The following is a 23063-nucleotide window of genomic DNA, read 5'->3' as shown; positions in this document are numbered from 1 at the left end:
CAAGGTGAGACTACAAGTGTCAGTCATGACCAGATTTACTTAGAACTTCAGAAGGAACACCCGACCAGAATTACCTAGAGCTTCAGAAAGAACACCTGTATACATCAGCAAAAGTGGCGGAAGCTGACAGGGCCTCGGCAGATACCGTAAGCCTGGCGTAGGTCCCCAATGCCTTACAGGCGTCGGCATCAGGCATTGCAAGGCTTAATTACAGAGCCCTGATACATTTGCTGCTAGTCATCACAGTCCCGCCGCTTGCGTTGTTCTCATCCTATTCAGCACTGTATGAGTTCAAACACGCCAGTTCCCTCGCGCAAGTGACTAGGATCTTTGCCAGTCTTTCGTTACCGCAACTCGCATTGACTTCGGGTCTCCCAGCAGATCAGTCACGGTGGATCTACCTCCTAGAAGGAGAGAACAAAGGCTACGCAAGCTACGATCAGCTCATCTCCTCTACTCGAAAGAATAGCATTCCACGTCTGCCAGTCCGACATACTACCAAGGACGCTCTGGCTTACCTGATCTTGTGGAGCGAGTGGTCCTCCCAAAGGTATGTGTCTCTTTTTCTTGTCTCGCTTCCAAATCGCAAAATCGTAGATGCAGCGTCTGACTGTATTGTACAGCCGTCATGGTGTCCCACGGAAATATCACTAGTGCCCTCTCAGCGATGGCGGACGGCGTGGAAGTGGCTAAAACTCAGGCTGTAGGCCTTCCGGCGCTACATTCTTGGTTTCCCTGACTCCATTCCAGCCACCAGTATGGAACACCCCTGATGGGCTACAAGTGACCTTCAAGATCCTTCCGGTCTATCACTCTCTCGGCCTTTACGCGACCAGCTTCTTCAGCTTCTTTAATCCCTCCACGATTATCATGCTCCAGAAATGGGACATCGATTTATTCTTCGACAGCATCCCGAAGTAAGTGGAGCCTTTGGCGCGTCCTGCAGTGCTTCTGGTACTCATACTTGAGCCGCGATGTAGGTGCCACATCACGACCATATTCTTCATCCCTTCTCTTGTGTACCAGCTCGTTCACCATCCACGCTTCAAAACTACTGATCTGAACTCAGTCAAGACAATCACAAGCGGTGCCGCGTCACGGTACCTCCCGCCTCAGCTCGCCGACCAGATTCTTGTCTGTTTCACGAACATGCCGAGAGTTACCGAAGGTGCATCATCCACGCCTTGTGTGTAGATCCCTAGTGCTAATTTTAACCTTCACAGGCTACGGCCTGTCTGAATTCGTAAGTGATCTCCCCATCTACACTCCTTCCGACCCCCTGATGTCATTGTCTGAGGTAGACAATGGCCATCGCCATGAAGCCCATCCCTGGCATGCTCGATGGACGCGCCAAGAACAAGCCTGGATCTGCCGGAATTCTCGTCCCCGGTGTCGAAGCCCGCATTGTCCGTCCCGACGGGTCCCTTGCGGGCCCGAGTGAGCCAGGTGAGCTTCTTGTCCACGGAAGCTCTGTGGCGCTGGGATACAAGGAAAACGACAAGGCCACCTGGGAAACGTTTGTCGATGGGTGGGTGCGCATGGGTGACCAGATGCGGATCGATGAGGATGAGGTACTCTTGTAAGCTGGTTCGATGGCTACGATATGCCTCCTATCATACAGAGGTTGACCTGCCCTGTTTGCAGCTTCGAAGACCGCACCAAGGCAAGCTGCACCATCCACGCACATAACTCGTGTCGTATTGTACTGACCCCATCATCATAGGACACGCGCAGCCATTTGGCTTATCTTGACGTTTCATCTCAATCTAGCCTTGGATTCGAAGCGTGGTGCGCCAATGAGTCGGCCGAGTTCGACGGTGTCGTATGCTCGTAATGAACATCTGAATCCAGCCCTTTATGCTGCTTCGCCCGCCCCAGGGCCAGCTATTGCATCCCATTCCACGATGTCCCACCGGGAAGCAATGGAACGCTTTACTGTAAGAATGCCTTCCATTTTACGCTGTCGGAAACCTGATTATTGCGTGCAGACGATCCTGAGGGACCTGGAGAGCCTAATCATTCAGTTGCCCATCCAATCACTGGCTGCCCTTCCTCCCAATCATGATCTTCGCCACCTTGTTCGGCAGATCCTGTTTGTCGCAGCGAATTTCATCGATCACAACCGCACTCCCCTCCACATGTCTCAGAAGATTGTTCAGCTCCTGTACAAGACAAGCTCTCAGCTTGGTAGAGAGATTTATGTTGCCTTGTTGGAACAGTTGTGCCGCTCGTTTGAAGACGTTGCTAAAGAGGCTATTACATGGCTGCTCTATGCGGAGGATGAGGTTGGTCCACAAGTACCTCTTATATACGCGTCCGCTCACATCTCTTCAGCGCAAACTCAACACTCCTGTCACTGTGACTCTGCTACGCAGCGGTCTTGTCAGCACTTCGCTTCAGGATCAACAGCTGGCGAAGAACTTGTTTACTGATCCTCGCCCCAGTTTGCAAAACTTCGCAGCAGGTCTCATTCGCGAATGTCTATCAAGTGATCCCCCAGTTGCCTCCCAGAGTCAGTTGACATTCTCTATTGAAGTTCTTGGACAATTGGCACAGGCTGGCGATGCCAATGAAGAATACGTCGTGACAGAATCCTATGTGTTGACCAGTGTACTAGGGTGAATCGCCTCCTCGATGACCTTCGAGTCGTTCGCAGACCCACGACGTTGCCGGCAGATGGCATGGTAGTCCGTCAGCCCTCGGTCAAGCCAGAAACTGAGCAGCTCAGGGAAAAGTTGTTCAGCTGGTTCCAGCAATGGGTTTCCATCTTCCAGAGGTCTCACTCTCCGGTCCCCTTCATCTCCCAGCTCACGAAGCAGGGAATTTTGAAGGTCGAGGATATTTCTTCATTCTTCTTCTGTGTGTGTGCGGAGGCAGGTGTGAATAGCTATATCAAATGCATGGCAAACGGAGGGTTCGACTACACTTTCCAAGCTCTCGACGCGATGTCGCGACTGATTGTCTATATCATCAAGTATCATGGCGACGCTTCCGGGATCGACAACGACCAGGCGAAGGTTCATTACCTCACCAAGATTTTGTCGATTTTCGTTCTCGTTCTGGCGAACATGCACGAAGAACAAGGCGTTCTCTTCCAACAAAAGCCATTCTTCAGATTCTTCTCCAGTCTCATCAGTGACCTGCACTCCATCGTAGAACATCTAGGCTCAGCTTATTTCCAATTGCTGATCGCCATCAGGTAAATCATATGTTCTAGTATCTCATTTTTGTTGTCGCTGACAGTCCCCCAGTGATACATTCAGCTCTTTGCATAGACTAATTAAGATGCTTATTCGTCGCCGCGGCTCCTTCAAAACCTGCTGCGAAAGAGAAAGAGGTCGCGCAAATCGATGGCGCCGCTCAGATTGCCATCGGAGTCAAGAAGGAAGTTGATTTCTCTACGTGGTAGAACTACGTAGCGAGAGTGATGTTCTAGTACACTCAGTTAATCCATGGGGAGTATGCAGGGAGCTTTCCAGTCTCCTCCATCCTCTGAATCAATGCACGGTTACGACGCATGACCATCTCATCGAGGAAGAAATCATACTTGTCAGGGAGCATCTCACGAACAGGCTTAAGCACAAGACCTCCGGCTGGTGTTGAGGGAGGGGATGGAAAAGCCTAGGGTACCGGAGCTCAAAAGAGCATGACCAAGGAGCTCGCGATCTGAAACTGGTTAGCGCAAAGGTAAACGCATCATTGCAAGCGAAGGGGACGCATGTCGTTGGTGACAGAAGTGGAAGATGAACGTGTTGTTGTGCCGTTCGACGCCAAGTGACCGCCGGAGTCCTGTAGCATTGGGAGTAAATCTCAGAGGTGTAATGGCAAGCAGGACAAGGTCTCGAAAACGAGCTGACTGGCGCCAAGGAGCGGGCAGGATGACAGAATGTAAAATAACATATCAAGCCTGTCAAATCACGTGACTCACATTATACATATGGTTCGACGAAAATTTCAAATCTTCCGTCCCACCAATCATGGCTAAGAAGACTCAACGAGGCATCCGCGGTCCAGAATCTCGTGCTGTTCGGCGAGCAACTTACCTGGCTAAGCAGGATGAAAAGAAATCCAAAAAGGTCAAGGCTGCTGTTGAGCGAGGGATGCGTGCGTATTAATTTGCTGCTGCTACTGGCATCCTGCTGAGCTTCCACCCAGACACCCACCTCATCAATAAATTCCCCGCAACTTTCCTTCGAGCACGACCCAATGGTGCTGCTGTTCGAAACACCATGACCAACGATCCCGACCAGCTCGCTGCCCTTCCAACCACTGGCAAGGTGCAGGTACCTCTCCGAGACCTCCCTGATAGCGTCACGGTCCCCAGGGGCCTGCCACCCCACTTAATCATTCGATTTGATCGATTCATCACTGATGCGGATCAAGAACGTCTCCGAAAGCGATGGGATGACGTCTTAGCTAGCGGCGCAAAGCCCCAATCAGGAAAACACGCCAACCGTTCTGCTGATGATCCCGCCTTCCATTTCGGCATCTGGGAGGTCACTAGCTCCGCGCCATACTTGACTGCCGATACCAGGAACCAGACCCCGCAAGCCATCACTGCTATTGATGCCCTGCTGAAGTACATTGGCGACTTCGTAGCTGGGAAGATTGGCAGCGTCTTTGAGACTCACGCACCAGAACAATGGGAAGCTATGCAACGGTAAGCTTATCCTTGGCTAATCCTCAGCGTAATACTCTGCTGACTGGACTGGCAGGGCATACCTGCGGGTTCAAAACTTACTGGCAGCTGAATTGCTTGCACGCCCCAGTTTGGACTTCGGAGGTGCATTTTTTGCAGTTGCGGTCAAAGAAGGGGGCTCTGGGCTGGTCCATATTGACTGGCACGATAGCCATGCAATTTGGGCATTTGTATTCGCAGTGGGTGATTGGGAGGGCGGAGAGTTCTGCGCTCCTGAGTTGGGGATAAAAATTCCTATTCGACCCGGTCAAGTTTTTGCTGTTCTTGCGCGGGTAGTGGCTCACTTTAGCGCTCCTGTAACTCAGGGCCGGAGAATTGTCTTCACCTGCTTTACTGACAGCCTCACAGTACTCCATGCCAATCCGGACCTAGTTACAGTGGTGGCGTAGTGGATTCATGACTCTCCTCATCACAACTAGTACATTTGTTATCATTATCATATTCCATAAAACTACTGCCGCTGGCGATGTGATGCTGTCGCAAAACACGCCATTGAAGCTTTCTACAAATATATGCTCCATTCGAAGGAGGAGGGCTCGGGTGTCATGGACTGTGCAAAGCCTGAGGCGGCCTGGGCACTCAACCTCGGTGAACCTCTTGCAGCCGGTCAGGTGCTCAGACCTTTCTTTTGACGACCCGCTCTGACATCGTCCGCCACGTCATCAGCTCAATTGGACTTCAGAGCTTCACCCCGGCCTCCATCTTGTCCTAGCACTAATTCCCCACCACCCCCCGGTCAGAAGGCCAGCAATCATACTGGAAGGCGGGTCGCTCCATATCGGTTTCAAATCTGCTGCGGTCCTCTCGCTGAATCTGCTGCCAGAAACGGACAAATTTCCCTCGCGCAGCGGCCTCGGCTGGGCGATGCTCCCATTCAACTACGTCCGTGCGCTCTCGCTCGAGCTGGAATGTGCTTAGCACAAGACCGGCCAGTCACTTCGCATTCTCGACAGAGAAAGTGCTGCACATTGCGCTGGCGAGGGTTCACGGTGATCCCGGAGCTGGTGGATGCGGGTTCGAGCTGGCGCTAGGTGCTGCGGTTGGAGTTGTTATATTTGACGGAGGCAGATGAATGAGCGGGATGTGGTTGGTCTCTTGTTCTGCGCCATATTTGTGGGGGCTGGTGTTAATGCTCCTGCAGGGGCAGGTCACTCGGGGGTTCCATACCAATCGTCTCCTCAATTGCGAGACTGTCAAGCATTTCAGTTGGGAGGAGTATGAAGCGCAGAGGCATGCGGAGGCTATTAAGGTTTAAAGCGGATAGCTGCCTGAGCCTTTTGCAAATTCTCATCGTAACCTCCGGCCTCTTGGTCGGTTCTTTGATCGCTGCGTCGTGCATTACGACGGGACAGAGCAATATTAGCGAATTTGTGGTGCTCATTACTTATTATGTGCAAGTGGGTACCTTATCTTTTTCGCGTGGTGTAGAGCTGATGTCCTTTGACAATGAGCCCACTGAAGTGGTCGATGAGCCTGGCGCTGAGGAATTGGTAGCCTCCAGTAGAGAAGTTGAATTCGGTACGTCATCGCTCCACTCCTCCCAATCCGTCTTAACTACCCAGCCAGTGCATCCTTCGCCTATGAGGACCGAACTTCCGCGCTGCACAGCGTGATTGTTGTTGGATAGGCAGATCAATTACATACGCATGATCGCTATCTATCATTCACAAGTAAACCCAAGTGAAAAGCGTGAATTGGTCAAGTCCGAACCTGTGATGCGACGAAGGAGAAGTAAAGGCTGACCGAGTCCTTTTGCGTCGAGGCTGTAGCTGATGAGCATATTGTTAATTCAAGTATATACCAGCAGCGCGCGTGGCTCACGTATCACCCGTCCAGATGCCATATTCACTTAGCTTTTGAGTTCCGCTGCTCAAGAGATCATCACAAGCAAATGCTTGGTAGTGATCCGAACCGGGACCAAAGCTAACGCGGAAATCAAGCTGATTTACCACATTACTGACCAAAAGGATATTTGATGGCTTACCTGGAGCCGTAGCGGTCACCAATTGTGATACGGCCATTTTCTGGGTCGATATCGAGGGTCCCACCCGCCAATGACGCTGGCAGGTCATTGGCTAGGTCGAGCACAGAGTACGGTTTGGGAGCGTGAAGCGCTCTAGCCCAGCACGACGCGTCGACGTAGCTTCCATCTTGATATCATTATCCAAATTCAGCGAAAAGTAGCCCGGGTACGCGTCCGCTCCCTTCATTTCAGCGCCTAGGACTCCATACGGTACAGGACGCCATACCATCGCTATCGCTCCTTCCTTTCGCCCTTGTCCCATTTGCCTTCTCCCAGTTTATCTTGATCGAAGCCCTGTCGAACCAGGGTTGGATAGACCTCTTTGGCACGTGGCTCCTACGTGCGACGCACGGAGACATGTACCGCACCATCTGGCTGATCGGCGTTCTCGGCGTGATCCTGTGCAACATCTCCGGAACGAACATCGGCGCCACGATTCTCCTCACCAAAGTCGTACGGGCCGCCGCACCGATGTTATCCGATCAGACTATCCGCGCAGCAGCCATCGCGCTCGCTGTAGCGAGTAATATCGGCGCTGTGTCGTTTACGTTCAGCGCGAGCCTTGCGGGGCTGCTGTGGAAGGGCATTCTGAAACAGAAGGGCATCATCGTGACGCAGACGACGTTTGCGTATTGGAATGCGCTGCCGTTGGTCGTCATGACTGCTGCTGGGCTTTCGGTGGTGTGTGCAGAGATGGCTGTGTTGTACTAGGGCTGTGTTCTCCAGGAACCGGGTGCTGGTATGTTATATTCAACAGCAAAGCCCCTGGCCCTGCATGTCAATGACCGCGCTCCACGCGGGCGGAGCTCGGCGTGCCAAAAGAGGAAACGTGAGCCCGGATCAAAATTCGCAGACGGGCCTGCGGATGAGGCGGAGGCTTCTTCTTGTGATAGAAACACTTTTTAGTGTTTCTGCTGGAATTTACTAATTAGTTTGTCGCTTTTTGCGAACCTTCCTTATGTATAAACGCTTCAGAGATATTCGTATTCGAATTCGAATGAGACTGCTGTTCAATGTGCTCGTAATTCAGTGACGCAAGGTATGTAAAGCGACCCAAGTGTGGTCCTTCTGGTGAATCTATATGCTGGAAGGATCACAGCAAGAGGTGGTTCTGGGTGAATCGCAGGCTGGTCGAGTGTTCCTTTTGAAGTTCTAGGTGAATGTGGTCAGGACTGACACTTGGAAGCAGAATTAGAATACAGTTTGAATTGAGAGTAGGTAAATTTGATATAGCTTCCTACGGAGTTCCCCTCCATGCTCGGGGGACCCGGATAAGTTTAATTGCGAACCGAGAGACAGAAAGTACAAGTCAAGGCAGCATAAGGCAGCGTAGATGCGAGACTGGAGGATGTCACTGTGCTTGGACAAGCAAAGAAACTGTAACAGTTCCATGCTTTGTCAGCTACTTAATGATCCACTCCAGAAGCCATCATCAGACTCGGATAGCTATCGACGGAACTGCATTAGTACTATCTTTTCGCTATGCTGAAAGACCTCGAACTCTAAATCCATGATGCTGTACCCGAATACAGGTGCTCTTTTCTGAAATTCTGGGTAAATCTGATCGGGCGTCCCTTCTGACACTACAGTGTCACGTCTTATCTTTTCGGGGAAACGTGCAGTACAGCATTGCGAATGCGAACGTAACGTTTGAACAAGAATCTATCACAATACAGGTTTCCACACGGTGATGTTCTGCATGGGGTCACGGTAAAGTTCCAGTTTTGTTGACTGCAGGTGACTGTGGAGCCACTGGGGGTTCAAGTTGATCCCCGGCGGCGTCGGACTCGCTACGCATTAATATATCTGGTGTGCTACAGCAAGGAATGATTCCAAGTCCCTTCTTCCTACTGCCTGCTAGACCTCCCATTTGATACCTGGTGATGAGCAACAGAGCTTCTACCGTGACGTTTCCGTTTCCTCCAGGTCGTCAGAGTTGCAGTGCTCCGCGTAATGGCAACACGAGCGACAGGACTATGCCTCCTGCCATTCCTACACCTATGTGAGTGATCTCCCTACCTACTGACACAGCTACTTCAACAATTTGTAGATACCGCCGCGCAGCACCATCGGGCCCCTGGCCATGGATGGACTTTGATACCGATTCTGACGTTACCCTCAGTCGTGACCAACCACCAGCCGCACCTGAGGCTGGTGCAGCGGGCCAGTCCGAGCCATGGCGCGGATACCCTGCGGCACTCTTTGGGAACTGGCAGCCAGACCAGGTGAAGCGGAGCAAGATGCTGAGCAACTGCTCCGAGGTCGATACGTGCTCTGTGCATTGGCTGGATGTCCTTAAAGACGGGGATTTTAAGATTCTGGTTGAGGAGGGAATAGACCAGACGAGTAGGATTACGCATGACCGGATGGGTGAGTTTTGGGAGCTGTTGCAGACGCCTGTGAGTTGTTCTCTTCTTGCGGTGCTACTACTACTGTGTGCGATGATCATTGGACGCTTTTTTTTTGTGAATCTTTAGCGACCTGCGAATATCCGCGTGCGTGCGTTGTTCGTGGATAATCTTTCCATGTCTGTGCTGCAGATGCTTGGAACGAAGTGAGTGGTTTCGTAACTCGTTGCTTGTGTGACTAACAAAAATTGTAGGTATAATATCGAGCCGTTTTTCTTTTCTTCATCCCTGAATTGGATACCCTCGCATTACCAAGAAGAGGTTCGGCCGGGAAAGGGTGATCGTGCGTGTTTGGCTGGCTCTGGGGTTTGATGGACCATTGAGTACTGAGTTCTTTGCTTTTAATGCAGATATTACCATCACACTCCCATTCATCCGGATGACGCAAAACCCAGTCACTCGGCCATCAACACCCAGCGAAACACTAGGTTCAGGTTCGGTCAGATCTGGTCATTCACAGCACGTTTCCACTGGTAGGTCGTTGCCCGCTCCATCTGCAATCACTCCCAGCTAAAGTATTTGCCTCCAGACGAACAGCAAATCATCGACACCCAAGCAGCGCTCTCTCTCAGCTGTAAGTCAGGTCCTGATCGAAATTCTCATCTTGGCCTATATCAATAACTACGCTGCGCAGGTGGCAACATTCTCCTCCACGATCTCCTCGCGATGCACATGGCGCGCGCAGAGGACTCGAGCACGATCATATCACATCATCCAAACTCTAGTTGGCGCCGTCCGTCCCCAAAGCGGCTCCACTCCCTCGTCTACCGTGCGGGCCAGAGCGTATATTGGCAAAAAATCTTCGATAAATCCAAGGACCCGACGTTTTTGTTCCTGGCTATCTTGTGGTATGCGCTCTACTCATGGGACCAGGCGTTTGAATCGCTGTACAATCATATTCTTTCGCTGGTGCGTCGCAGAGACTGCGTTTGTTCTCCAAATCGGCTGTGTATTGATGTCATGTAGGAATCCGAGGTTCTCTCAACGAATAAAATCACTCTCACTCGTAAACTCTACATCATTCAAACCCACCTCCTCCAATACCAATCGCTTCTCCAAGACTACCACAAGTCTGTCGACTTTTTGCAGAAGACGCCGAATCCCGCTATGGAGTCCGACGATTACAGCCCTGCCGAGCGTAAGGACTCGGTGGAGCTCATGAACAGGGAGTGTGCGAATCTGCTTTCGGAGATCGGGAGGTTGGAGAACGGGCGGTCGATGCAGAGCAGCAGGCTGAAGAACGTGATGGATCTGTCGTTTGCGACTGTGAATATTGAGGACAGCAAGCATATGAGGGAGCTGACGGAGGCTACTGTGCGGGACTCGGGTGCGATGAAGCAGGTGCGCGTGTCATTATTGCGTTCGTCATTGCAGTTCTCAAGAAATTTCCGCTTAGATCTCTTACCTCACGATGATATTCCTTCCTGCTTCCTTTACTGCGGTATGTAACATGTTAGGTATACGGGTGGTTCTGGATGCTGATGGGCTTGTGCGGGCTAGGCGGTGTTTGGGATGAATGTGAATGAGATCAGCGGGACGAAAGGACAGGAGACGCTCGTTCATTATGTCGCGGTGGCTTTGGCTCTCACGTGCGCGACTTCGTGGATTGTGGTGGCATGGCATTCGGATGGCCGTTTTGTCAATGAGGATAGCACTCTGATGGAGCGCGTCTGGTGGCCGGTGTTTTATCTCCTCAGATTGTTCAATGGTAAATGGAGGCAGAGATCGCCGCCGAAGCTCCGGAATATAGTTTGAGGAGATGTTGGCGCACGGATGGTATGTGGTTTGGAGGTTCTGCTGATGATGATTGCATATTATTTGGGTGCGCGATGTCTTACGATGTTCTTCGTGCACCGTGGTTAACATCCTTTTCCCTTGTGATCACAGCACTCCAGTCGCGTTTCGTTTTTGCCGGAATCGGATCATAGCACAGTATCTGGCAGGGGCCGTTTCAAACCCGGCACAGGCCCGTCGAGACGTATCACCCAATGAACATCATACTTATTATATCACAGTATACCTACATAATGAACGAATAGTTACACACAGTGATATAATACATCATACATATTTAACATGTACTTTCCCTACGCCGGGAGCCCGATGATATCAATGAAGGGGGAGAAGTCGAAAGCAGTATACTGCTGAATCGATGGGAAAGGCTGAGAATATACTTTCGGTGATGGAACTTGTTCAAGGTCGGATCATGGATGCACTTGTGGTGTAAAAGTGATCTGCGTATACCGGGCTATTCAAACGGTTGCTTTTGCATATGTTGGTGTTATAGACATTTGCAACGATCTCCCCCGTAGGTGCGTTTCGGACCATGACGTAGTGTATAGATTAGAATTATGAGAGGCGTCCATTCGATTCAGCTAAGGCAGTCCAATGGCCTGCACCAAGTGCCTCCATGCGGAAGGGGAAATGTTTTACGGCTGTTATCATCTTTCCGATCACCCCGCACGCGCCCGGTTGATTAATTTCGTCAAGACCTGCAGATGAGTCTGGATTAGTTTCCTATAACTGGTATAAGTTTAAATGCCCTAGAGTTAGAATTGTGCGACACGACTTCACCAAGGCTCCAAATCTACAATTCCAGCGCTTCCCACCATAGTCTTGCGGACTCTCCATCTGTGGGTAATCTCTTGATGGTGCCCACTATTACTGCGTCCCGGTGATCTTAGGGTCAAATAGGGTGGCAGGAGCGCAAGAAACTCTACTCCGGGAGTCTGCTTCAAACGTGAACTTACACGTTGGCTCGAGCGCGCTCAAAGTCGGCCGCATGCAGCAAGCCGGGGATCTAGAATTACGAGCATTTGAGTTACGACGGTCGTGGATTCTTAGATCATAAAGGTAAGTACCCAACCCACTCTCTCACCCGCAGATGCGGCCTGATGCGATCGCACAAAACCAAGTCTCTTGGCTACCCGATTAATCGCGGCACGCAAACGCCTCCGCGCAACTTGCGCCCTTTCGCCCTGGAGCCGCAGTGAGGGCCCGATCAGAGGCTTTGATATACAAGGTCGACCGAACTGGCAGCGGGTATCTGAGCAGGCCATCCGCACAACCAGCGACTGTGCTTTGCGAATAATATTGGCGCTCTGTCGTTCACTTTTGGTCAGAGAAGAAGGAACGCGCCTGGTTGGTTTCAGCTGAGGGACTTGGGCCATTGGCGAGCAGGTTCCCGCTTCTGTCTCGAAACCAGGACTCGAGAGGGGGTGCGACTTCGCCAACGTATTCCCCCGTCAACTTCAATAAATCACCCCCCCAAGCGACTAGTTCGATAGACCCTAGCCGCTCAGCATCAGCTGGCTGCTGCATAGATCGGGTTGGGAGACCGATTGAGGACTGGAGTGAGGTGTCGATTGATGAGGAGGGAGACGACTACCAAGCTGTAGTCACGTGATAGCAGAGGTCAGGGTCATGTGTAGTCGGCAATAGCCGAATCGGTGATGCAAATTTTACCACAGGTTCTTTCGAAAGCACATTATCATTTCCACTGCCCTTCTGACTCGGCCCGCACGCTTGCCTCACCCAGCCTGTCCCGAAGTTTCGAAACTGGGTCCACGCGTGCTCGGTGCGTCAGGGTGCTCTACGAGCACCCTGCAAAGGCTGACGCCCTTGCGCTCGCCCTGGGGAAGCTTTGGGCAGCTGGAGAGCGCTCTTATTTATGGATTTTGATCTTTGGTCCTGGTGCTTCACAACTGGGTGGAAGAGTGCTCGGTGCGTCAGGGTGCTCTATGAGCACCCTGCAAAGGCTGACGCCCTTGCGCTCGCCCTGGGGAAGCTTTGGGCAGTTGGAGAGCGCTCTTATTTATGGATTTTGATCTTTGGTCCTGATGCTTCACAACTGGGTGGAAGAGTGCTCGGTGCGTCAGGGTGCTCTATGAGCACCCTGCAAAGGCTGACGCCCTTGCGCTCGCCCTGGGGAGGCGTTGAGCAGCTGGAAAGCTCTTTTTAAAAAAAATTATTTTGATTGCTGGCTGGGCTAGCATCTTTCTGCGGCTTGCGCTGATGCTTCAAAACTGGGTGGAAGAGCGCTCGGTGCGCCAGGGTACTCTATGAGCACCCTACAAAGGCTGACGCCCCTGCGCTCGCCTTGGGGTAGCTTCGGCAGCTGGGGAGTGCTATTAAAAAAAAATTATTCGGTGGCTGGCGCTGATGATTCGCAACGGGGTCCGCACGTGCTCGGTGCGTCAGGGTGCTCTGACGCCCTTGCACTCGCCCTGGGAAGCTTCAGGCGGCTGGGGAGTGCTTTTAAGCACCAATCGAGTCAAATGGAGAAACGACAGCGCCCTGATAAGTGCACATAGCGCTGGCACAGGATGAATCAGCCATGGAATAGAGCAATCTCTTCGCTGACATCTTCAACCGTGATAAGGAGTGTCTCGGCTGCTCTGTGGGTCATCATGGATCAATCAATATTGCGGAGGGGAGCGGGTGATGGGCTGCACTTTTGCTTGCAGCTGCAGCTTGGGGAAGCTGTGCACTGAGCGGGTGCACAAGCCTTCCAGCATTTGGAATACCAACTGTCCAGATTCCCCTGTAAATCCCGGCCGCCGTGCAGCATTTGCCCAGCCCATGGTGACAGGGAAAGAGTCGACTTGATGCAGCTGCAGGCGGATAAATCACAGCAACATCTCCAGGGTCATATCTGTATTTCCGCATCAGTAGCTGCAGATCCAAAAGGCAAAGACCTGCGCTTTATACCGTCTTCGAAGGAGAACTCAAAGTGACGTACGCCCTGAATCTTGTCCTCATCCAGAGGATACGGATCCAAGGAGGTGTCAGACGCCAAATTGCTCAAGGATACGCGAGGTGGTGGTCGACCAGCCGGAATGTTATATTGCTCTTGTGGTAGTGGGTAGAGCTGTGTTTGGACTTCCAGGATGTGTTTGATCCCAAGGATCCAAAGCACCATCTACCCTGCGCGTTGATCGACCGCGTGAAGCGCAGAAAATAATATGATACCCACCCCAGGCGATGCTGTTCGCCTCCTTCCCCTCAAGAGCATATCTCATAACCTCCCAAGCTCTGCATCCTTCTCGATAGCTTCTTTGCCGGCCAGCAAAATTTCTCGTAGGCTGTGCCTCCAAGGCCGAAAGCACAGAAATACATATCCTCGAATAGATCATCTGGGAGATCAGACCTCAGCAGCATGTTCCAGAACGAAGTCATGGCTCTTGGTTTCAGCTCCCCAGCCTGCGGTCGAAGCCGCGAAGATGACCAGGTGTTCTGAAATCAATGCTTCCTGCAAAGGACCTGAGCACTATGTTACAATGATTGGGAAGCTACCTACCGGTGGATATGCATCCATGCTCTGCACACGGCAGTGAAAACGGACTCTTCGACATTCCCTCGCCATACGATCAGCAGGCTCCTGAGCTGTACAAGTTTCCGCCGCGTAGAGAATGAAAAGTTCGCGAGACGCAGATGAATGCCGGTCAAGACCATCTTCTCCTGTTCCATGATCATCGTGTGTAGATATGTTGGACGTTTGATGAGCGAGAAGGCAGATAATCAGGTAGACTAGGCTCTAGAGTCTCTAATTATAAGTGGATATTTAAAACTGCAGCTTGCATGATGTTGGGGAAGAACCTCCGCGACGGTAGTAGCCGAAAAACCCGATGGGGACTCCGGCCGAGTTTCTGTCCTCAATAAAGCACGAGTTGCATTAGGGGGCATTACCAGTGCAGTATCTACCACGTCTGTGGAGCTCGAGATTGTTTACAACGTAGGGTCCAAATAATCTATGGGACTCACGCAGGAATAGTCCCACTCAACCTAAAGTCCCTGCTACTTGCCCCAACAGAGAAAGTGATAATTCCTCCTGGTTTTGCCCACCCCTGGCGAACAACATCCCAAATAGAAAGGTCGTAGCGGGACAGCGTGATCGATGCAGAGGTAGTCTGGCCCGGTGAGACCTCGACACTTGTAAAGCCCTTGATGAACGAAGGCGGTTCACCGGTTGACGGTGGGCGATGGATGTATAATTGGGGAATCTGGAAGGACGGTTGCCAATAATGTGCGCAAAAAAGGGTGGTGGAAGGACGTGCCTCTCCACTGTATAAAGCACCAGTGCTTTTCGTATCGAAGGTAACCTTGTGCGCTGGCATATGCAGCCTTTTGTACAGTATTAGTGTGATGTCATGAATTATCGTATCTAAGCACAGACCAGAGAGCAGTTGTTGACCCTTCAGCGATGGGTGATGCACCCCCATTTTCCCAGCTCAGAATCAAGTCTGTTTGCGCGTAGTCGGCAGAGTAAATCGTCGTGATGGCAAGGTCAGAGTACTCGAAAGTCGTGTAGCTCAACCCGAAGCCAAACTCATAACGAGGTGTGATGCTTTGCTGTGGACGGTAAAAGGACCGCGGCCCCTTGCTCGAGCAGGCGTCCAACAGCAATCCACATTTCGTGCGATGTAGGGACAGGCCTGCGGGTTTTGTTGAGTACGGCTTTGGCGCGCTCAGGTGTTTCGAGGGGGGCAAGAGCGAGCCAGAGCTCGACGGAAAAAGGAATGACCTCCGCGGCGCGGGAGAGGAGTATGCCACTATTGAGTGATGAGAGGTAGCCCTTGGGATCGACGGAGGTAGCAAAGCCTGAGCTAGTGGAAGTCCCAGAAATCTACCATGCGATCATTATGATGCCAATATCTTATCACGAGCTTGACCAATTTCAACAAATTGGTCATGGTGCCAGAGCCAGCAGGAGTCTGAAAGCCATTGGCTTGCTGTTATCGAGTGCCTAAGAAATTTGTATTCAGACTTGCCTCAGTCACCAGCGATGATGCTGTCAGGAACGACAAATGTCCTTTCGTCTTTGCTCCGCTTCTTCCGGGTAAGATTACCCACTTCTGGTATGCTCTCCCCCTCCTGGTCGGTAACGACGGACAGACCACGCTTCAGGTCAGTGAACTGTTGCTGAATCTTAGGGCGCTCGGCTCGGTGCTTTACAAGTTCTGCATTCTCTGCCGCCTCCCTGGATAGAAAAAAAATGAAGAAGTTGAACGCGACAAAATGATACAACTAACCGGAAAGCGCACACCGGTGTGCCCGACGCCGTGAGTCCATCTTCCGAATATTTTGTCAGCTTCTTCATCATCTTGTTCATAAGTTGTGCCAGCATATAGGCGAACTGCTTGCGCAGTGAAGTGAATGGTTTTAAGGCTGGGTGGGTGGCGTGAAGCGAAGCTGCTGCGAGGTGGTGCGCCGAATGGTCTGAGGCATGGCAGATGTCAAATGGGAGTGTTGGTGATTCCCATGTCTGTGGGACTGAATTTGAGTGTGATTGTGGTTGCGGTTGTTCCTGGATGACGGTTGAATATTGAATGGCTTTGAAATGAATTGCGGAACGGGCATGGGTGGAGGACGTGGTGCATGGCGAAGCGTTAAAGGGTGAGGTGGTGCCAGAGGCATATAGGGGGACGGGGGTGGTCGGGTTGCATGGGGAATTGGTGGGGGAGGTGCGCGTCCGCGAGAAGGAAAGCGTCAGCTTCAATTGCTCCTCTTCAAACTGAGACCTGCTCGCACGTGTTAGTCCGCCCCTCACCCTCGAAATCATCAGCCTCGCAACCTGCTGATCAAATTCAGTCGCGCCAGACTCTCCTCCTCGCCGACTTTCAACTGCATTTCGTCGAGGTGATCTTCTGGACGAGGACGACCGAGAACGCAGCGGACGATTTGGGGGAGAGACCGCTAAGCCCTGAGGGAGGAAGTAACGGGGCTAGGCGAGGGCTGGGAGTTGTGGAGCCGAAAATATTGGAAGATGAAGGTGCGGTACGGTTGGAAGGGTATGTGCGACGGTACATTTCATGTGAAGATGAAGGCACTGCGGACCAACGCTTAGTAAGGAATGAAAGGGCGCTACAGATGACTGAACTGACTAACTGGTGCCGTGTTTCGTTTTTTCAACGAACGCAATGGGCTGACTAGCTTCGGATGTGGTTCAAAGTCGTTACTTGAGCATATAATTCAACAGAGAAGCTGCTGGAGCTTGCTGTCGTGAAAGAGATGAGGAAGGACTGGAAGTTCCAGTTGTTCGTCGCCGAGGGAAAAATTGATAGAGGGAGACGAGATTTGATTGATGTTGATACGCGCAGCCCACACCACAGACTGGGTGTGCCTACAGAAACCTCCCTCCATCGTTGACATACTCCAGTCAACGACGCGGGAGCCTCTCGATCTGATAGCGACCGAGAATGACCGAATTCTGGAAGACAGTAGTGGAAGATTTGGGACAGGACTTCAGTCGGCAAGCGCCAGAGACAAGTCGCTTCTGCAAATTCAAGGACTGGGTGAGCACTGGAGCCGACTTTGGAGCGGGAGGCGCTCGGCCATTTGGATGGCCCGCTTGGTGAGGAAACTGGGTGAGTCCCATGTATGCGTATGCGCCTCCGTTAGCGGAGGACTTGGAGGTGTGCGAGTGCGTGCGGTGATGCAGATTGTGTATGGGGGCATGAAGAGCGGTGCTTGGTTGGACGTTAAGTTACATCCCGGCCTGGTATCGAGAGGGACATACTGACCACCTGTAGGAAAGCCTCGCCCTGAACCTTGCCTCCTTCAACGACTGTCTCGACTTTGGGGAGAAGTATGCAAGATAATAAGACACAACGCGTGTCGACAATAGCCAGCGGAGACTTGCACTTCGGGGTTGAAATTTGTGTATGAGGCTGGGATTCAAGGAGGATCTGCGAAAATAGCGTAAGCAGATTGAATGATGTACAAAGCGTGATTGAAAGACCTGTTAGTGGGTAAGGACAAGGATGTGCGGGTGCCGGAGCTTGATGTGGCGGATTGGGAGCGTAGAGCTGGTTGCACTGGATTCAGGCTTCGGAATTTCCGAAGCCGGAGCTGGGCATGTAGTACATAAGAAGCCAGATGGGGGAGTTTACCTGGAACAAAAGATGAATTGAATAATTTGGAAGGGGATAAAAAAGGAGGAGGACAGGCCGGACGCCAAGTTCCAGATTAATAATGTCATGTAGATGTGACTGGAGCGGCTGCACTGCGAGGTAGCCGTTTACGTGTTTGCAACGCGCCAAGAGCGCGGGGTGCTCGAGCGCTGAGGGCTCTGGGTGATAGCTGCACGGGCTGGGCATCTTGCGAGGTCCCGTGGCAGAGAAGAGCGGTGATGACGGACTTACATATCGATGCGTGACGCATGGTCGCGACCTACTCAAGATCACCGAGTACCTTGTGCAACGCATAGGTCGCGAATTTTCCGCTCTGCCAGGAATGACAACTTCCTCCTAATTCAACCTCGCAAGAGCAGGCGAGGCAGGGCATGGCCCATTCTCAAACGGCTCAATGCACTGCTCGAATGAGCATACAGGCTCTTCGGTGCGGATGAAACCAGAGCGGGATCTGTTGGAGAGTACGACGGGCATGCAAACTCGACAGCAATCATCAGGCCCTGACCCCGGATATCGACGATCGTGCTTCCTACTTCTGGGTCATCACGGATGGACTTTAACGATGTTAAAAGTTCGCTCGAGCTGGAAACTGTCAGACTACCGAATTCTGGATCGCGTATGTAGTGATCTTACCGAGCAGAAACATTGCCGAGCACCTTCTCCTCACGGAAGGCGTTAGCAACGGCTACCGCGGCGGCGCATGATGCAGCGTTGCCTGCATATGTACCTCCCTTAAAACGCCGGTCAACGGGACGGTAAAGCATGGGCTAGTGGTAATGAGCTGACCATGAAACCTGGCACCAACTTATCGGTAAGCTCCTTCCTGCTGACTACACCACTCAACGGGAATCCATTTGCAAGACCCTACAATCAATCAATTAGCCATGACTAATAATTACAGAAATTTACTGCACCTTTGCGATTGTCAGGATATCGGGTCGGACACCACTATATTCAATATTGAAGTACTTGCCAGTCCTGCCGAATCCGCTCTGTACTTCATCCACGATAAGGAGGATGCCGTGTTTGTCGCAGACGGCGCACAATCCTTTCAGGAAGGATACAGGGGCTGGTACATAGCCACCCTCTGCAAGTACAGGCTCAATGATGATGGCAGCTGTGTCCCTGGGAGCTGTTTGTTGTTTGAGAGCAAGATCTAGTTGATACAATGAGAGTCGGACGAGCTCTTCTTCACTCGTATCGAGTGGTAATCCCAGTTGGTGCCAGTACGGGAATGGTATGGCGAATACCCCAGGCTACGATGATGTTAGTCTAGTCACTGATGTCCTGAGCACCGCATTACCATCAACGGAAAGAATCCTTCACTATGGACTGTCTTGCTCTTCGTGACAGCCATGGCACCAAACGTTCGACCATGATAACCGCCTGGGATGGCGTAAATGCTTCATGAACTCTTCACTGCGCGAGTGCTCACGACTAACTTACCCTGCATGGTGATAACGTTCTGCCGACCAGTAATTTGTCGTGCCATCTTGAGGGATGCTTCAATGGCTTCAGAGCCTGAGTTCCAGAAGAAGAACGAGTCAAGCGAGGGATCAGGCATTATTGGAAGGAGTTTCTCGATCAGGCGCAAGTAAGGGCCATGGAATGAGATACTGCACTAGAAAAGTATCAAGGTGAGTTTATCTCAACTAGCATTCGAAGTCAGAGCATACTTGAGCATGAACAATATTCACGCATTGGTCTGCTGCAGCTTTGGAAACCTTCGGGTGGCAATGACCTGGTGCTGCACGTCATAGTCGAACTTGCCAGCCATGGGACGCATAGCAACTTACCAAGATTTGTCACTCCAATACCGCAGCTGAAATCTAGCATCTTACGCCCATCTTCAAAGCTCACGTATGAACCTTCACCCTTCGCCAGAACAGCTTCTGTGAGGCGGCCGTGGCCTCTGGTGACGTGTTGTTGTCCAGCCATCGACCGCGACTGTGACTTGGGCGTGCTACCTGCAGAAGCCACGCGTTCACAATGTCGGGCATGATCGTTTCTGAAATGGCGCAGATCAGTAACCCAGAGTGACTACAGATGCGTGAGATGTCTACATAATCACTGGAGATACTGAACATTTGGCGACGCCAGAACTGCCCGTTGAACGAATAGCCCTTGCGCAGGTAGATACTCTGCTAAGAAGAGGCATTCTTGCTATAGAGGCCAAGTTGAAGCACAACCTTAGAATTCTGGAAGCTCAGGGGAGTCTTGAACCAGTACTAGTGTTATCTGAGCGTTATTATGTATAATAACGCGTTCAATAATTCTAATTATAGCATGCGGGGTTTGGTCAGGGGGTTCGGCTTCGACTTCTGGTGCAAGCTTCTACGCATAGCACAAAGCGCTTGTATTAACTAAATTCAACGGAAGAACAGACGGCGTTCCGAAAGATCACTGGCATGATAAAACTCGCGCAACTCCTCCCACTCTCATCGATTTGCGCTGAATGTGGAAGGCTGGGAAAAGGAACAAGACTGCAACGCACTGGCAATCACAAGAGCTTGCCAATGGGAGTAAGGCTATCAAAGCCGTTCTGCGTCCTATCGTAGGCCATGCGGCCCCGCAAAATTGTTTGCTGCACAACTCCATTTAGCACCATCCCTTCGTATGAGGAGAATTTGTTGTTGAAGTGGAAGTGTTCCTTCGACACCTATCATCATTAAAAAATGACTTGGCAAAGTGCTTATAATATACCTTGAACTCGGCTGCAGGGTCCCAGATGACGAGGTCGCCATCATACCCTACTGATAACTGGCCTTTGGATGATGAAAGCCCAGCATGTTTCACAGTTTCCTCGCTTGTCCAGCGAATAATCTGACCAAGGCTGACGCCCCTCCTTCGGCCTTCTGTCCATAGAAGGCTCAGGCCAAAACCGAGGCTGTTTATGCCTCCCCAGGCGGTCATGATATTCCCCTCCTCGAACTTCTTCAGCTCTGCTACCCATGGACTGTGTTCGGATACCACACAGTCAATGGTCCCGTCTATCAATGCCTCCCACAGTGCATCTCTGTTTGATTCGGAACGGATAGGTGGACAGCACTTAAATTCAGGTCGGCCGCGTGGTACGCTGTCCGCTGAGAGGCACAAATAATGGAAACATGTTTCCACCGTCAGATTCAACTTGCGAGAACGCGCAGCGCGAATAATAGGAAGAGCAGATGACGCAGATAAGTGAACGATGTGGCAACGAAGGGAGTTGTACCTTTCTTGCAAGCGCGTTATCAGAGAGATAGCGTTAACCTCAAGCTCTTGAGGGCAAGAGGAAAGGAAGGTCTGATATGCTGTTGGATCGTGTTCCTCGTTATTTTGCACTGAGCACGAGTCGCCCTCAAGTTCTGCGTGGAACAAAAGGACAGTCGATTGATCCTGCGAGAGAACAAAATTAGCTAGCTCGCCGGGTCCTCATATGGAGTTTGACCAGGAGCTCTTGCATGTGTGCATGAGGATCATGCTCTGAGACGCAAGGGAATTCCTGAAAAAATGGTATTGGTCATTGGATGGATGATATATCGAAATCTCTCCCTTACCTCGACGCCACTTTCAATCAAAAAGCACTTAAATCCTTTGACTCCAGCTGCCACCAATGGTTTCAGGTCAGCCTTTATTCCAGTTTCAGCCGATCTCCTCAAACAGTAGTATCGAACGCGCGGCTTGCCTGGTTCCCTGGAATAACTCCACCCCCAGAAACCAACGTCGGCCCAGCTCTGGCCTTGTGCAGTTTGTCGCTTAATCTCGAGGTTCTGTAATGTGGTCGCGGGCGGTATAGAGTTTAACGGCATATCCACGACCGTGGTGATTCCTCCTGCCACAGCCGCTCGCGTACCGGTCCAAAAACCCTCCCAGTCCGTTCGACCAGGCTCATTTAGATGGACGTGGGCACTGCAAAGACATTCAAATGGTAGGTTTTCTTGAGGCCACAGGACCAATCACTCACTCGACTAGTCCAGGAAGAACGAACTTTTCTCCTGCATCAATAAATGTTGTCTCTCCCCCCGGACTTCGTTCTGCATACACCGTTTGGATGTCTGTGATCTTACCTGTGCCGATGTTCACCGTGATCGTGGCTGGCTGTAGCTCATTTGAACCAGGCAGCAGGGCATTCCGGCTAGTCACGACTAAGGATGCAGGGAGCTGACGCTGGCGATCGCGTCCGCTGACACAAGCAAAGCAGACGCGAGCAAAACACCAAGTTGGAAGAAAGTGCACGAGCTGAGAAGAACAAATCAGCGAATGACGCGTGCATGCGGGCGTATTGAGAGCAGGCGGGGTGTCGAGCGAGTTCGATTTCTGACCCACTGGCCATCACGAAGATAGTATGTGGGCTGGGGCGGAGTGTTGAAGGAGCGAATGAAGCGAAGAACGGAATGTTTAATTGCTGAAAGGACGTGAGGGCCCCGACTATAGCGAAGTAGGCGATGTTTAGGGCAGTGCGTCCAGTCAGAGGGCGGAACACATTGTGATCACTTGGAAAAATGAAAATAATTGGGATGGACATTTGACGCGCAGTTGTCCGGATCGAAACGTGATCTGTAGGGGAGTGCAAAATGCCGATACGAGGCAGGAGCAGAATGTATGCGCTGTCACGACATCCGGTGTCTCGAAGAAAGAATTTCGACAGGGCTCCGTTCTTCAAATGTTGATATGGAGGGAGCGTGAGCTGAGGATAAGACGCGCTGAAAGCAAGTGTATCAGGCTCTGTGCAAATGGAAAAGGATGATTTTGAGGGATCAGCGCAAGATTGAAGCGATGAACAAAAGAGACGTACCTGGCCCGTCGAAACCAGCCTAATCCATGTCCAGTTGACGCGGACAGAAGCGACAGGAAACGTTATACTTGGCGAAAGAATTCTCAAGACCATAGCCAAATATCTGTGTCCTCGGATCAGAACTTGGCGTTTCGTCTGCTTGGACAGAATGCGGATGCCGTACCTCCCCGCGAAGCCAATTTTGCGTGTAGAAGCGTCTGCGTTTGGGGTGGTCACACCCAGGTAGAAGACAGTGTGTTGGAAAGTC

The 23063-nt window shown here is 51.5% G+C and overlaps 8 protein-coding genes across 8 annotated transcripts; 4 read left to right on the top strand and 4 right to left on the bottom strand.

Moving 5' to 3' along the window:
- Window positions 1-1943: 1943 nt before the first annotated feature.
- Window positions 1944-3203, top strand: DEU56DRAFT_736548 (uncharacterized protein; the record flags this gene model as incomplete). Its single annotated transcript, XM_041348520.1, has 3 exons — window positions 1944-2285; window positions 2335-2580; window positions 2610-3203. 3 exons carry the CDS (start codon window positions 1944-1946, stop codon window positions 3201-3203), a joined length of 1182 nt encoding a protein of 393 aa, XP_041208639.1.
- Window positions 3204-3977: 774 nt separating this feature from the next.
- Window positions 3978-5088, top strand: DEU56DRAFT_871392 (uncharacterized protein; the record flags this gene model as incomplete). The annotated part of the gene is made up of 3 exons (XM_041355693.1): window positions 3978-4104; window positions 4156-4660; window positions 4716-5088. 3 exons carry the CDS (start codon window positions 3978-3980, stop codon window positions 5086-5088), a joined length of 1005 nt encoding a protein of 334 aa, XP_041208638.1.
- Window positions 5089-6516: 1428 nt separating this feature from the next.
- DEU56DRAFT_945830 (uncharacterized protein) lies at window positions 6517-6909 on the bottom strand (the record flags this gene model as incomplete). Its single annotated transcript, XM_041359022.1, has 3 exons — window positions 6517-6622; window positions 6684-6774; window positions 6795-6909. The coding sequence occupies 3 exons, from the start codon at window positions 6907-6909 to the stop codon at window positions 6517-6519; spliced, it is 312 nt and encodes a 103-aa protein (XP_041208637.1).
- Window positions 6910-7142: 233 nt separating this feature from the next.
- Window positions 7143-7433, top strand: DEU56DRAFT_716594 (uncharacterized protein; the record flags this gene model as incomplete). The annotated part of the gene is made up of 1 exon (XM_041347598.1): window positions 7143-7433. A coding segment is annotated over one exon (291 nt), but the record flags the coding sequence as incomplete, so codon positions are not given.
- Window positions 7434-8698: 1265 nt separating this feature from the next.
- On the top strand, window positions 8699-13091 carry DEU56DRAFT_912639 (uncharacterized protein; the record flags this gene model as incomplete). Its single annotated transcript, XM_041357427.1, has 13 exons — window positions 8699-8724; window positions 8773-9121; window positions 9200-9276; window positions 9325-9413; window positions 9481-9603; window positions 9660-9704; window positions 9765-10039; window positions 10097-10471; window positions 10527-10571; window positions 10631-10838; window positions 12253-12532; window positions 12601-12707; window positions 12772-13091. The coding sequence occupies 13 exons, from the start codon at window positions 8699-8701 to the stop codon at window positions 13089-13091; spliced, it is 2319 nt and encodes a 772-aa protein (XP_041208635.1).
- Window positions 13092-14889: 1798 nt separating this feature from the next.
- DEU56DRAFT_736552 (fibronectin type III-like domain-containing protein) lies at window positions 14890-15481 on the bottom strand (the record flags this gene model as incomplete). The annotated part of the gene is made up of 2 exons (XM_041348521.1): window positions 14890-15253; window positions 15306-15481. Coding segments are annotated over 2 exons (540 nt in total), but the record flags the coding sequence as incomplete, so codon positions are not given.
- Window positions 15482-18383: 2902 nt separating this feature from the next.
- On the bottom strand, window positions 18384-19980 carry DEU56DRAFT_945815 (acetylornithine aminotransferase; the record flags this gene model as incomplete). The annotated part of the gene is made up of 8 exons (XM_041359021.1): window positions 18384-18639; window positions 18676-18773; window positions 18829-18906; window positions 18957-19298; window positions 19346-19428; window positions 19489-19663; window positions 19719-19783; window positions 19839-19980. The coding sequence occupies 8 exons, from the start codon at window positions 19978-19980 to the stop codon at window positions 18384-18386; spliced, it is 1239 nt and encodes a 412-aa protein (XP_041208633.1).
- Window positions 19981-20486: 506 nt separating this feature from the next.
- Window positions 20487-22546, bottom strand: DEU56DRAFT_945809 (uncharacterized protein; the record flags this gene model as incomplete). The annotated part of the gene is made up of 7 exons (XM_041359020.1): window positions 20487-20701; window positions 20746-21417; window positions 21470-21523; window positions 21579-21650; window positions 21744-21930; window positions 21986-22166; window positions 22348-22546. The coding sequence occupies 7 exons, from the start codon at window positions 22544-22546 to the stop codon at window positions 20543-20545; spliced, it is 1524 nt and encodes a 507-aa protein (XP_041208632.1). The 3' UTR covers window positions 20487-20542.
- Window positions 22547-23063: the final 517 nt, after the last annotated feature.

The sequence above is a fragment of the Suillus clintonianus genome (assembly GCF_016758775.1).
Source record: "Suillus clintonianus strain FC179 chromosome Unknown DEU56scaffold_34, whole genome shotgun sequence".
In the NCBI taxonomy this organism is placed as follows: Eukaryota; Fungi; Basidiomycota; class Agaricomycetes; order Boletales; family Suillaceae; genus Suillus; species Suillus clintonianus.
Note: the sequence above shows the minus strand (reverse complement) of the source record. Positions and strands in the feature narration are given on the sequence as shown.